Below are 13,602 nucleotides of genomic sequence, written 5' to 3'. Positions count from 1 at the left end.
GAAAAAAAACTAAGTGAAGTTTTGAGCTGCTTGCTGAGTTATTCTGGATATCTGGCAGCCTGGATGAAGCAGCCTGGACTGCGGGGCAGAAGCAAACAGCCCCCAAACCACAACGCTCTGCACCCTTCGCTTATAGGTGCAAGGCCAAAGGCTTTCCCCATGCCCAAGCCTGGCTTTGCCCAGCACAAACCAACCTTGCACCCAGCACAGGAGACAGACGTGGCCGCGTCCTACTTTGTGCAGCAGCAGGAGAACCCACAGCCGTGCCCCCGGCTTATTTTTAAACCACGGCCCCGTTAACGTGAGCAGAGGCACAGGGGACCAGGCCTGGGGACGTTATTTATAGCTGCCATGGAGTGGCACGGCAGCTGCTCCACGCCTTGCATGGCCCCATAGCAAGGGGGGCAGAGCCCACCTCTCCTTGCCTTTGGGGCTCCAGCTTTGGGGTACAAAAGGAGCCAAGAAAACACCTCCATGGACTCTTGGATGGACTCTTAGATGGATCCTTTTGGCAGCACACTTGGGGATCACGGCACCACAAAGCTCCCACCCTATGGGAACGCGGCCATGCTTGCAAGCAACCCCACAACCCAACCTCTGCCTCGCTCCCAAACCCTTATGGCCACAAACCCCAAAAGCCTTTGAGGAGCGATCCCTTCCACCAGGCTGCATTGCAGGACGTGCCACGTGCGTCTGTTCCATGTAACTGTAGGGTCACCAAGTGCACTCCAGGTCTCAGCTCCAGCTACGCTCTGTCTGTTGTCTTGGACTCCAGCATCGGGTTATTTATTTGCTAAGCAACAACATGACATCTTTCCTGGCACCGCTCGCAGGCTACGAGGCCGATGGCATGGTGACGAGTGAGGTTACTGTGTGTGAAGGCATTCCTATATCCACCAGCATGGAGAACACAAAGGGATATTGCCACGTTGTTCCTCATCCGCGCTGGAAACCTCTATAAAGGCTTCGGGTCTCTGGAGGAAGGCAGCAGGGACTGTCCCCAAGCGTTAAAGCAGGAGATCAGCATGAGCTGCTCGCTCCGTCCCGTGACTGCGTATCTTTCTTGGACGAAGTTCAAAGGCGGCCATGGAAACAAAGCGTTGGCAAACACACCTTGGGAAGGGCTTGGGAGAAGGGTTGGAAGCCACCAGATCACTCTATATAAACCCCGCAGCCAACTCAAAGCACCGCTAACCACCCCGGAGCGTTTCCTGTTGGGAACGGAGCTGTAAAACCAACGTGTTTCCCCCCCCCAAAATTCATCCTAATACCTTGAAATTAGGAACAAGGGCAACGTCTCAAGGTCTCGCCTCCCCCAACCAAGCCCAGATCTTGGATAGATGGAGGCTCTTTGTGTTTTGGCCTCCTCAACAGCATCACTGAGTTTTTCAGCTCCAACTCTGTACAAGACCCTACACACACAGAGGGGCAATGGGGTAGGATCAGTGGGGTCGAAGAGCAGCACCACAAGACTCTCAATGGGGAAGAACTGAGGGGGGTCTTCAAGCTAAGAGAGAGCTCAAGGACTGGGATAAAACTGTGCTGAGCTTTGGCCATGCCACGATCTGCTTAGGGGTCTCCCAAATGCATTCCATGCGGGCATCCATCCCCCTTCCCCATGCATCCACGTGGCCTCAAAGCTGAGCTTACACCCATTTCTTGGCCTTTTTGGTGGCCCCTTCAATGTTCCCAACTCAGCTTCCACCAACCTGAACCAGGACGGACACAAAGACTCAATCAAAAGCTCTCTACAAATCCCCACGGCCAACCTTAAGAGCCATTTCCCACCCTGAAGTGCTTCCTATTGGGATCCACCTTGAAAAAGCAATATGCCTCCTCCCTATAAAAACTCATTCTAATACTCATTTCCAACCCCAAAACACTCCTAAAACTCATTCCAATACCTTGAAGTCTGGAAATGCCGCCATGCCTCCCCTCCCCACCAACCCCCAGACCTCCCCACCATTTCCCACTTCCCTATTGGGATCCACCTTGCCAAAACCAACGTGTTTTTCCCCCAGGATACATCCCAGCAATTAGGAACTGGGACATCCAGGTAAGCGCAACAACAAATCTCCTATCACCAAAGCCATCTTATTTATCACCACAGACCCTTCTTGGCGATGACGTTGGTGGGGGGGTCATTCATCAAGGCAGGAGAAACCCACACAAACCAACCCAAATCCAGCTTTCTGCTCCTGGAATCCCATGGATTTAATCCAATGTGAGGGGCTGAGGCTCCCAAATTTTCCCAGAAAAGGTCAAATTGATCCATTTTTCCTGCGCACAAATGAGTTGGGGAATTCCGATCCCATCGGGTTTTATTCCTCAGCAAAGAATGCAGGGAAAGGAGCTTCAAGGGGAAACTGAGTCACAGACAGAGCGGTGCAGCCTGAGGATTATCCCTTTTTTCCTCCTCTTTTAAGAGGATTTAGGCCAGATATCAAAATCAGGATGCGGCCAAACCGCTCCCCATCAGCATTATAAGACCCAACCCAAAGACAACGCCGTCCCCAACCTCCTGTGGCCACAGATGGGGACGATCCCCAAACACATCTGCACTCCTATTACTGCTACTTCAGCCATTCGGTGACTCCCGTGGGTGTATTTTGGCATGAAATCTCCCCCAACCTGCAGCCCCTTGACACCGTCCGGCTGAACACAATGGCAAACACAGCCCCGAAGCTCTCAGACGTGACGCCGAGCTCGAGTGGGCTCTTGAGTTTCATTAATGAAAGACCCAACTGAAGGAGGGCTCAGCCTTTCCCAGGAGCCATTTCAGTTCAATCAGGGCTCGGAGGGATGAATGGAAGGCAACTCCATGCCCGCAACAGCGGTTCTCTCAAGAGAAGGGGATGCAAAATTAGGGATTAAAATGGAAAAGGAGGAAAAATAACCCAAAATGTGGGGAAACGGGAGGGATGTGGAGGTGGGATGAAGGCTGTGCTGCACACAGCCCAGCAGGGCATTGCCATCACTATTAGATATGGGTAAACCAACATGGCACCTCCCCAACCTCCTTCCCTATCTCCTCTTCCTCAGTGGGGCCGGGGAGTTTTCCCACATCTCTTTTACCATAGGAGGATCTCTGGTTGAGCTCCGGGGCTCAGCCTGCCCCACACAGGAGAGTCTGGGGTCATTTTCTGTCCCTACAAGAGAGCCACGGTACTGAAGGGACCCATTGGGTTTGATTTTCTGCCATCGTGTCCCAAAAGAAAAACCCACGCAGTGGATTTATTTGTCTCAATCTTGGGTTACCCCTCAATGGGGTGAGTTGGGCTGCTCCTCCCAGCTGGTGATTTGGGATGAAAACGGCCCTTTTTAGCCTGGTGAGCATCAGATGTTGTCCATACCCAAACCTGAACCATTTTGACACGTGGAATTGGTTGGAAATCCATACCTTGGTTTTCCAGCGCAGTATGAAGTGTCCCCAGGGATAAAGTATTGCCCTGGGAAGGACCCTGGGGACACCCCACACTGCATCCCGATGGAGAATATCCCAATACCGGGGACCTCGGGGACACCTCTCACTACCAAATGGATGTCCCCGTGTTGGGGACCTCATGACACCCCACACTGGTACAGAAATCCCACAGCGGGATGTCTCAACACTGGAGACACCTCTTACCATCACAGCTTCATGTCCCTACATTGGGGACCTCATGTCACCCTACGCTGCCACAGCAAGCCTGACGTTGGATGCTCTAATGCTGGGGGAGCACGGAGACGCGTCTCAATGACACAGCAATCCCAAAGTTGGATGTCCCAATGCTGGGGACCTCATGTCACCCCACGTTGCCACAGCAATCCCAAAGCAGGTTGTCCCAACGCTGGGGACCCCATGACACCCCACATTGTCACAGCAATCCCAAAGCAGGTTGTCCCAACGCTGGGAACCCTATTTTACCCCACGTTGCCACAGCAATCCCAAAGCAGGCTGTCCCAATGCTGGGAACCCCATGACACCCCACATTGTCACAGCAATCCCAAAGCAGGCTGTCCCAACACTGGGGACCCCATGACACCCCACATTGCCACAGCAATCCCAAAGCAGGTTGTCCTAATGCTGGGAACCCTATTTTACCCCACGTTGCCACAGCAATCCCAAAGCAGGTTGTCCCAACACTGGGGACCTCATGACACCCCACATTGCCACAGCAATCCCAAAGCAGGCTGTCCTAATGCTGGGAACCCCATGTCACCCCACGTTGCCACAGCAATCCCAAAGCAAGCTGTCCCAATGCTGGGGGGACTTGGGGACACCTGAAACTGCTACAGCAACCCCAAAGCAAGACATCCCTGCATAGGAAACCTCACGGCACCGTTTCCAAACTGCTTTGAACGCCCCCTCCCCCCTCAGCAAGCCCCAAATCCCCTCCAGCCCCTTCCTCATCACTCACCTCTGCGGACTCAATGGGGACAACGTGCACCAAGCAGCGGGACAAGGGAGAGCCCAGAACAAAGATCAGTGTGCAGCGACCCACGGCTCCAACTGCCCTGCTCCAACACTGCTGATATGGGGAGGAAACCCCCCGGGGCCGGGGCTGATAAAGGGTCCCGTGATGCAGGGGGTGTGCGGGGAGTTGCAAATGCAGACAGAAGATAAGGGCTTGGGATTGAGATCCGCGAGCTGCTCGCTCAGACCCAAAGGAGGGAGGGGAGCGTAGAGCATCCCCATTTCCCTCCAGGAAAGCACTGTTTGAAACTATTTATTGCCCAAAAGCGCTTGTAGGTGAGCCCAAAAAGAGCCCAAACAGCTTCTTATGGAGGAAGGACGGGACGCTAAGCCAGCAAAACGCAAAGGGTTTTCAATGGGATTTCTTCCATCTGCTCCCCAGCGTTGGTTCTGTGCCCATGAATGAAGTCCTGAGCAGCCATGGGTGAAACGTCTGGGTGTTTGAAATCACCCAACCCAGAACATGAGGCTCCTCTGTGGATATTCCCAACACAGAGACGCATTGCATTGATCAAACCTGCCTTCCTCTGGGGATTCTTGAGGGGAAAATAACAGCTGAATTCTGCTCAGCACCGAGCAGGATTTGCCCTCAGCAACAACAAGAAAACGCCCTGCCCTAAACCTCCATGCCTGGCTGCCCCACATTGCTCATTCTTCAAACACTCCTTCCCCCTCTGTGAGTTAATTTTCCACCCGGACAGCGGAGGAACTGAGAGCCACCTTCCAGCCAGGAGTTAATTAACGAGGCCAATCAGCAGCCTGCATCCCAGAAGGAAAGAGGGAAGGAAGGGAGGGCTGTGAGTGTGCAGGATGGACTCAAGCACCCAGCCAGTGCTCGGCATCCAAAGGATGCAAAAGTTTTGGAGGATGGCACAAAAGTGGGAAATCCTCAAAGGAAGATGCTGGAAAATCAGGGATTGAGGGAAAAGCTGCAGCTGTGCGGGGCTGCCCTGCAGGAACAGAGCTGGGAGAACAGGGGGGATATCCCCAAAGCACGGCAGCATTGCTCATACACACCCAAGAGCCATTGGAGTAGGATTTTCCATTGGGGTCACTGATGGATAATAGAGATGCTCAACCCAACCGGGTGCAGGTTGGTGGCATTTTGGCACCAGAAAGCAGCCCCAGATGGCAGATCTGACTCACCAGCAGGACCCGAAAGTTGGGTTTGCTGCAGTGAGAAGAGCTCAATGCTCAATGCTGCCCAGGTGCATCCTGAGCTCCGGAGGTGACACGTAACTCACACGGCTGCAACCCAACTTGCTGCCTATGAGCTTTCAGGGCACTCAGTGGGTTCCCCCAGTGTCAAACCCGATCCAATACGGTCCCAAAGTACAAGCTGTTGAGATTTGGCTCCTCCCATGGAACAGATCCTGCTGCCATCCATCTCAATGATAGAGATGTGACCTCAGTGGGTCACCACGGGTCCCTCAGACAGGTCCCTGGGCACCCCATAGCCTTCCATTGAGGCTGACAACACATATCCCATCTGGGATCCCCTAATAAGGCCCAAATGGGGTTTGGCACGCCTGTTTCTGGTGCCGAACCCACACATGAATACGCTCAGCTTTCTCCCTTTGTCACAACCTTCAATCCACACATCTCCCATCCCGCTGCAGCTCCGCTTTTCCCAAATTCTCAACATCTTGTGGCAAAAAACAAACAACCAACCATCTCTAAACAACCAAAGGAAAAGAACCACCACAAACCACAGCTGGGCAACATCAACAAAGACCTAAGCTGCCAAACCAACGGCAACCCCAACCATGGCCATGCAAGAGATGCCGCCACCCCAAAGCAGAACCCAAAGGGACTCACCGGCCACGTCGCAGGCTTCCAGGGCAATGTCTGGCTCTTGGCGGGACAGAGGGGAGAAGAAGACAGGGTCCTCTTGTAGGGGACAAAGATCGGTGCCGGAAGGTCCCTTGGTGTCCCTGCTCATTGTCACCAAGTCACCAGCAGTGTAGAAAGCGGCTTCGTCGAGCTCCGTCCCCACTTCCACCGACGTCCCAGATAGAGCCGCGCTCTCCAGAGGCTTCTTGGCATCTTTCACATAAGCAGCTCTTCGTTCTTCACTTTGGGGGCAATCGGGGGGGGTAAAATTCTCTTTGCTTGGCTCCAGTGGCATCAGCAGGGCTCTGCTTCCATCTCCCTGGCGCTCTCGCTGTTGCTCTGATAAAGCAGGGACAGCTTTCTCCATCCCTCGCTGATTGTGCTGGTTCGCTTGGAATAAAACACCACGATGGGACTCGGGAGGGTCGACAGCCGGGAAAATCTATGAGAAACAGAGATAAGAGAGGGGGGAAATGAGAGGAGCAAAGCTGCATCGAGGTAAAGGAGGCATTGAAAGCATTGAGCAGCTCCTGAAAACCCAGCAGGCTCCATCTGAGCTGTAGTTCCCAACGCTGCCCTCTGCTCATCCCATATTTTGCTGCTTCCCAAGTCATTCTCTCACCCTCCAAAGCACTGGGTAAGGTTTCAGGTCCCATCACTCATCCTTTGCACGGTAATGGGTCTGTCCTGGAGGCGATGCAAGCAATACAAACCTTTCCCCCCATCCCATAATAGGGAGGGAAGACAGATGGTGTCCCTCTGCTTTGGGACCATCCATCCCCTCTATGCTTCCCATGAGCCAGAGAAAACCCTCCAACCCATTATTTCCCTCCAGGATTACCCACATCCCATAATGTTGTTAATGGAAAGAGTGCAGTTTGAACCTCCAAAGCCCCCCGGTTCCCCAAATCTGGGGGTCTTTAGGATATTGCAGACACTGAGAGGGGTTGAAGGAAGAGAAACATCCCGGTCGTGGGCACTGACCCCATTGCCAACACCAGAATGACCCCAAATCCAATCCATCTTCTATCCCCGTGTCGAGTTAAAACATACAGATCAAAGCAAACTTGGAGATCTTCCGAGGGTCCCAGCGAGTCAAATGGGGGGTACATCCCCCCCCCCAAACCTGCTGTGCATTGCAAGCACGAGTTGTAAGGGGGGATGAGAATCACCTGGAGGAAGGGAGATCTCTGCCAATGGTTGCAGGGCGGGGAAAGAGAAGAAAGTGGTGTTAAAAAGCGCGGCTTATCGGCTGGATAAAGGCACCAGGGGGAGAGCCAAGGAGCTAAATTTACACAGCCAGCTGAAGGAGAAGGCAGGGAAGGACTATAAATACCTTCAAGGTAACAATGCAAATGAAGAGAGGGAATTATTCGAGCTGTTATCAGCCGCTGTAGCCTGAGGCCGTGGGAGGAGAGCGGCGGAGCCAAGCAGAAGCACCATGACCCCAAAACCCTCTTCTTTCCTCCTAAAAAGCCACTTTGCTGCCTTCACCCCATTGGGGAGCTTCTCCCACCACCCCTGGGCTACTTTTGGCCCCAACTAGATTCCAAAAAAGCCTAAAAACACCCCCAAAATACGGGGTCTGCTCTGCCAGACCATCAATAGGGCTCAGCTCCTGTAGTTGAATGAGATTTGGGCACCCAGCGGGACCCCCAAGCACCCAACGCTCAGTTGGACGACTGCGTTTCCAAATAGGGTTTTGGAAGCATTTTGCACTCAATCCCACCATCTCGAAGCCGTTGACCCCAAAAGGGCCGGATAGAAGATACTCAACCAGAATAAAGCCAGATCCCATGGAAAATCCCCCCTTTTTCTTGCTTAAATCCAACCGCAGAAGGATGCGGGGAGCTGTGGGACATCCTCTTGGTGTGACACCCCCTATTCCCCACCACATCCAGCTGCAGCCAGATGGACCACTCAAACGTCAGGCCCGGATTGGAGTACACCCCAAAAAGCCATGAAATCCACCCTTAATTCAATTGTAGGCTTCAATTTCATTGCAGGAGCCAAAGGAAAACAACGGCTCATAGATGAGCCCATTGCCTCCATGCCAAGAATTGGATGCCGTGAGAGATAAGAGGTGATCAAGCAAGACCTGAATTGAGCAGGATTGGACCCGAGGGGTCAGCAAAGGGGAAGACTTTAACCAAAGCCTGGGAGAAATTGGAACAAAAGGAAGGAAATCACCCCAAAACTCATCGCCCTATTCCTAAAATGGCAACGCAACGCGATGGATGGGCTGACGGCAAAACTGTCCTTCCTGCAAAGGGACCCAAAATCATCTGAAATAAAGGAAAACAACCCAAAAAGCTCTTTTTGATTCCCCCAACCTTCAAGCACAAAAGCACCAGGAAAAGGGCTTTTTCTCATTGCAAGATGCTCTGATGTCCCCCTTCCTCTCCATAGGGACCAACTGCTGCCCTCCTCCATCGCTGCCCTCCTCCATCGCTGCCCTCCTTGTCTTGCAATGCTTGGTTGGGGTTTTTGAGTCCGATGGGGGAGGAGAAGGGTAATTCATCCCCCCCCCAACACACACACACACCCAGCTCAGTAACCCACAGGGAAAGACCCCATGTGAGAGTTTGAGGTCGACTCCATCGCCCCACTCAACTATTAACCCAAGTACCGACCCATCGCTCTTCCAAGCTTTAAACCCCCCCAAAATCCCGATAAGCTCTAAAAAAACCAAAGAAAGAGGGGAAAAAAACCCAAAGTCGCCTCACCACAATCCCCAGCACCCGTTCATGGCGAAGGACGGAGCAGCACTGTTTGCAATCCCACCCTCCCCCCCCCCCCCCCAACCCATCGCCCCATGGCCATGCAAAGGCGGAGCCGCACCGGCACAATTTAAATGCTAAAATGGTTAAGTGGGGGCAATTGCTTCCTTCCCAATTGCTGAGGATGGGGGAACGACCCACCAGAACGTCTCACATGGCTCCTGGTGATGTTCAGAACCCATTTGAAGTTGGAATAGGGGGAGTTGGGGGGGGTCTTTTAGCCCCTTTTTATCCCCTTTTATAAGGGCTGATGGCACCCAAAGGCTCCGGTTGGGTTTTCCCAACAAAACTATTCCCAAATCGCGGCACTTTCAGGTGATTTTTCACCTTTGGGAAACAATTCCTTCCAAAGTAGAAATGCAAAAGGGGTGAACGATTGGAATTCCATCCAAGAGGAATTTGGAGGAAGCCTTTAAGAGCTTCCAAGCCATCCCGTTGGTATTTTTTGGGGGGGGGTGGGTGTTGGAATTGAGATCCCTCGATGGTTTCCCTTCCATAGGGACGTGCAGTTGGGTCAGGTTGGAAATGGGATCCCAAAGGATTTCCTTCCTTGGAGAAATCAAGCAGATTCCCACCCCCCGTGCACCCACCTTCCTGAAGCCACATTAAGGACAGCATTGAGTCGAAGGCTTTTCTACCATCCCAGAGTTGGGAAGCGTCCCTTTTAAAAGCTCCTTCCTTCTCTTTTTCCTTGCACAGCTGTAGGATGGGAAATCCAACATTGGGAAGGGATTCAGCTTTTCATTCCGGGATGATCCCAAATGGGGACGTTGGGTTCCATTGCGATGTCAGTGTTGGGTGAAGGTGGGAGATGCTCCCAAGGGACAGCAATGGAACGCAGCCGGGGGGGGCACGAGCTGCATGAGGAGGAAACCCTGACCCCAAAGCTATGATCACTAAGGTTCCCACCATGGAAGACCGAGGGCTCCCACTCCTCATTAGCAGCCATTCGTTAATGGAGGATGCTTGGGGTAGGGTCTCCAGGTGGGCGAAGCGATACTGAACCAACCCAAAGTGGAGGTCCAAATCCCCCCCCCCTCCCCCTTTCCAGCCCCATGTCACCCACCTGGTGACAGCTGTCATCCCTGTCTCATGTCACTCTGTTCCATTCTAACCCCCCAACACAGTCCTAGATGGGGTGGGGGGGGTCCACTCCCCATGCCCCCCCCCCACCTTGACCCCATTGCTACCCATCCCCCAACCAACTGCCACCTGAGCCTCAGAACTGTCACAAACCCCTCTGCTGCCCCCCCCCCCCCAAACCAACACCTGAGCCCTCCCATATCAGCACAGCCCCCCCCCCCCCTCCCCAAAAACACTTTTTCTCCCTCTTCTCAGCCCAGTTACCCCCCCCTCATTACTCCACTGCCATCTGCACCCCGTCAGCACATCCATCACCATTTGGGTCCCCATACTATCACAGCCCCCCCCTACAGAAACACTTGCCCCCCACTCTGCATAATACCCCCCCTACACACACAGCCCCCCCCCAGAACAACTATGTCCCCCCCCCACAAACCCCTCCCATTACCCCAAACCCTTCCACTCCCCCATATCAGCACAGCCCCCCCCCAAAACCCTTTTCCCACTCCCCAGTGCCCCCCCCACATCCCCACTGCCAACCTGTCCCAACCCAAACCCATACACCCTCAGCACCCAAGACCCCCATCTCTGAACTGACCTCCAAGTCACCAAACTGTCACTCCTCCCCCTTATGACCCCCCCCCCAAACACAGACCCCTCAGTACCCCCCCCAAAACAACTGTATGCCCCCCCCCATTACCCTTACAACACCCTGACACTGATACCCATCACCCCCCCCCCCCCCCAAAGCAGCCCCCTCCCCCTTGTAACCTCCCTTGGACACTCCTCTCCTCTACCCCCCCCCCAGGACCCCCGTGCCCCCTCCATCCACCACAACACCCCTATTATACCTATAACACCCATGCATTCCCCCCCCCCTTGTGTTCTCACACTGTTACAACCCCCTCCCCGAGCCCCCAATACTCTAAGCACAGCCCCCCAATGTCCCCATTGCCCCCTATGTCCCCCCCATCTCAGCACAACCCTAAATGTCCCCACACTGTCACAGTGCCCCCAAAACACCCCCCCCCCCCATTACCACCTGTGCACCCCCCCCCCCGAGCACAGCCCACCAATAACCCCTGTGTGACCCCCCCAGTGCCACCTGGGCCCCCACAATCACAATCCACCCCCCCCCCCCCAGACTCTGAGCCCACTCCCCCTATTTCAGCACAGCCCCCAGTGTCCCCACACTGTCACAGCCCCCCAGTTCCCTCCCCCCTAACACAGTACCCACCATATCCTCACTGCCACCTGTGCCCCCCCAGCACAACCCCCATAACCCCTATGATACCTGCACCCCCATTGCCACCTGAGCCCCCACAGACCCCCAATGCCCCCCACCCAGACTCCGACCCCCCCATCTCAGCACAGCCCCCATATAGTTCACAACCCCCCCACCATATCCTCACTGCCACCTGTACCCCCCCAGCACAACCCCCATAACCCCTATGACACCTGCACCCCCATTGCCACCTGAGCCCCCACAAACCCCCCAGGCTCCCATCCAGACTCTGACCCCCAATGATACCTGCGCCCCCATTGCCACCTGAGCCCCCACAGACCCCTCACGCCCCTTACCCAGACTCTGACCCCCCCATCTCAGCACAGCCCCCATATCGTTCACAACCCCCCCCCCCCCCATTAACATTCCCCTCACCATACTCCCACTGCCACCTGTGCCCCCCAGCGCAGCCCCCATAACCCCAATGACACCTGCGCCCCCCATTTCCACCTGAGCCCCCCCAGACCCCCAATGCCCCCACCCAGACTCCGACCCCCCCATCTCAGCAAAGCCCCCATATAGTTCACAACCCCCCCCACCATATCCTCACTGCCACCTGTACCCCCCAGCACAGCCCCCATAACCCCAATGATACCTGCGCCCCCATTACCTAACTCTGAGCCCCCCCCATCTCAGCACAGCCCCCTGTGCCCCCATATCCTTCAAAACCCCCCCCAAACAAACACATCCTCCACCATATCCTCACTGCCACCTGCACCCCCCCAGCGCAGCCCCCCATAACCCCAATGACACCTGCACCCCCATTACCATCTGAGCCCCCACAGACCCCCAATGCCCCCCACCCAGACTTTGACCCCCCCATCTCAGCACAGCCCCCTGTGCTCCCATATCCTTCTCAACCCCCCCCAAACAAACATCCCTCCACCATATCCTCACTGCCACCTGCACCCCCCCCAGTGCAGCCCCTATAACCCCAATGACACCTGCACCCCCATTGCCACCTGAGCCCCCACAGACCCCCAATGCCCCCCACCCAGACTCCGACCCCCCCATCTCAGCAAAGCCCCCATATAGTTCACAACCCCCCCCACCATATCCTCACTGCCACATGTACCCCCCAGCACAGCCCCCATAACCCCAATGATACCTGCGCCCCCATTACCTAACTCTGAGCCCCCCCCCATCTCAGCACAGCCCCCTGTGCCCCCATATAGTTCACAACCCCCCCCATTAACACTCCACCATATCCACAACCCCCCCTATACAAACACTCCCTCCACCATACCCTCACTGCCACCTGTGCCCCCCCCAGTGCAGCCCCCCATAACCCCAATGACACCTGCACCCCCATTGCCACCTGAGCCCCCACAAACCCCTCACGCCCCCCAACCCAGACCAGACCCCCCCCATCTCAGCACAGCCCCCATATCATTCACAACCCCCCCATGTCATCATTGCCACCTGTGCCCCCCAATGCACCCCCCATAACCCCAATGACACCTGCACCCCCATTGCCAGACTCTGAACCCCCATCTCAGCACAGCCCCCTGTGCCCCCATATCCTTCACAGCCCCCCCCCATTAACACTCCCTCCACCATATCCTCACTGCCACCTGTGCCCCCCAGCGCAGCACCCCATAACCCCTATGACACCTGCACCCCCATTACCACCTGAGCCCCCACAGACCCCTCACGCCCCCCACCCAGACTCTGACCCCCCCATATCGTTCACAACCCCCCCCATTAACACTCCACCATATCCTCACTGCCACATGTACCCCCCAGCGCAGCCCCCCATAACCCCTATGACACCTGCACCCCCATTGCCAGACTCTGACCCCCCCCATCTCAGCACAGCCCCCTGTGCCCCCATATCCTTCACAACCCCCCCCAAACAAACACTCCCCCCCCCATACCATCATTACCACCTGTGCCCCCCCCATAACCCTTTACTCCTATAACACAACCGCCCCCCCCTCACTGTCACACCCCCCCGTACTCCCCCCCCTTTCCCCCCCCCCCTTCTCCCCCCCCCCCCCCCCTCCTCTGTCACCCCCCCCGGTTCCCACAGCCCCGTTCATCTCTCCGGCCGGTTCCCCCCCCCCGTCCCGCTACTCACCCCTCGTTCCCCCCCTCAGCGTCGCAACCGCCACCCCCGGGGCCTCCTGCTTCTCTCTCCGCTCCTCCGCCGTGGCCGTTCACCA

General features: G+C 55.5%; 1 protein-coding gene across 4 annotated transcripts in view; it reads right to left on the bottom strand.

The window, feature by feature from the left end:
* Window positions 1-13,601, bottom strand: part of WIZ (WIZ zinc finger) — a 48,959-nt gene extending 35,358 nt beyond the window's left edge. For 3 of the 4 annotated variants that reach the window (XM_072360779.1, XM_072360781.1, XM_072360780.1), the window contains exons 1-2: window positions 13,518-13,601; window positions 6,275-6,731 (exon numbers count right to left, since the gene is read on the bottom strand). In XM_072360779.1, the coding sequence (XP_072216880.1) occupies window positions 6,275-6,656 (382 nt within the window). In that variant the 5' untranslated portion in view covers window positions 6,657-6,731; window positions 13,518-13,601. Of the gene's footprint in view, window positions 1-6,274; window positions 6,732-13,517 lie in introns of those variants that run through there. The other variant, XM_072360782.1, reaches the window with a different exon arrangement.
* Between the last annotated feature and the right edge of the window lies 1 nt (window position 13,602).

The sequence above is a fragment of the Excalfactoria chinensis genome, unplaced genomic scaffold (genome assembly GCF_039878825.1).
Source record: "Excalfactoria chinensis isolate bCotChi1 unplaced genomic scaffold, bCotChi1.hap2 Scaffold_331, whole genome shotgun sequence".
Lineage (NCBI taxonomy): Eukaryota > Metazoa > Chordata > Aves > Galliformes > Phasianidae > Excalfactoria > Excalfactoria chinensis.
Note: the sequence above shows the minus strand (reverse complement) of the source record. Positions and strands in the feature narration are given on the sequence as shown.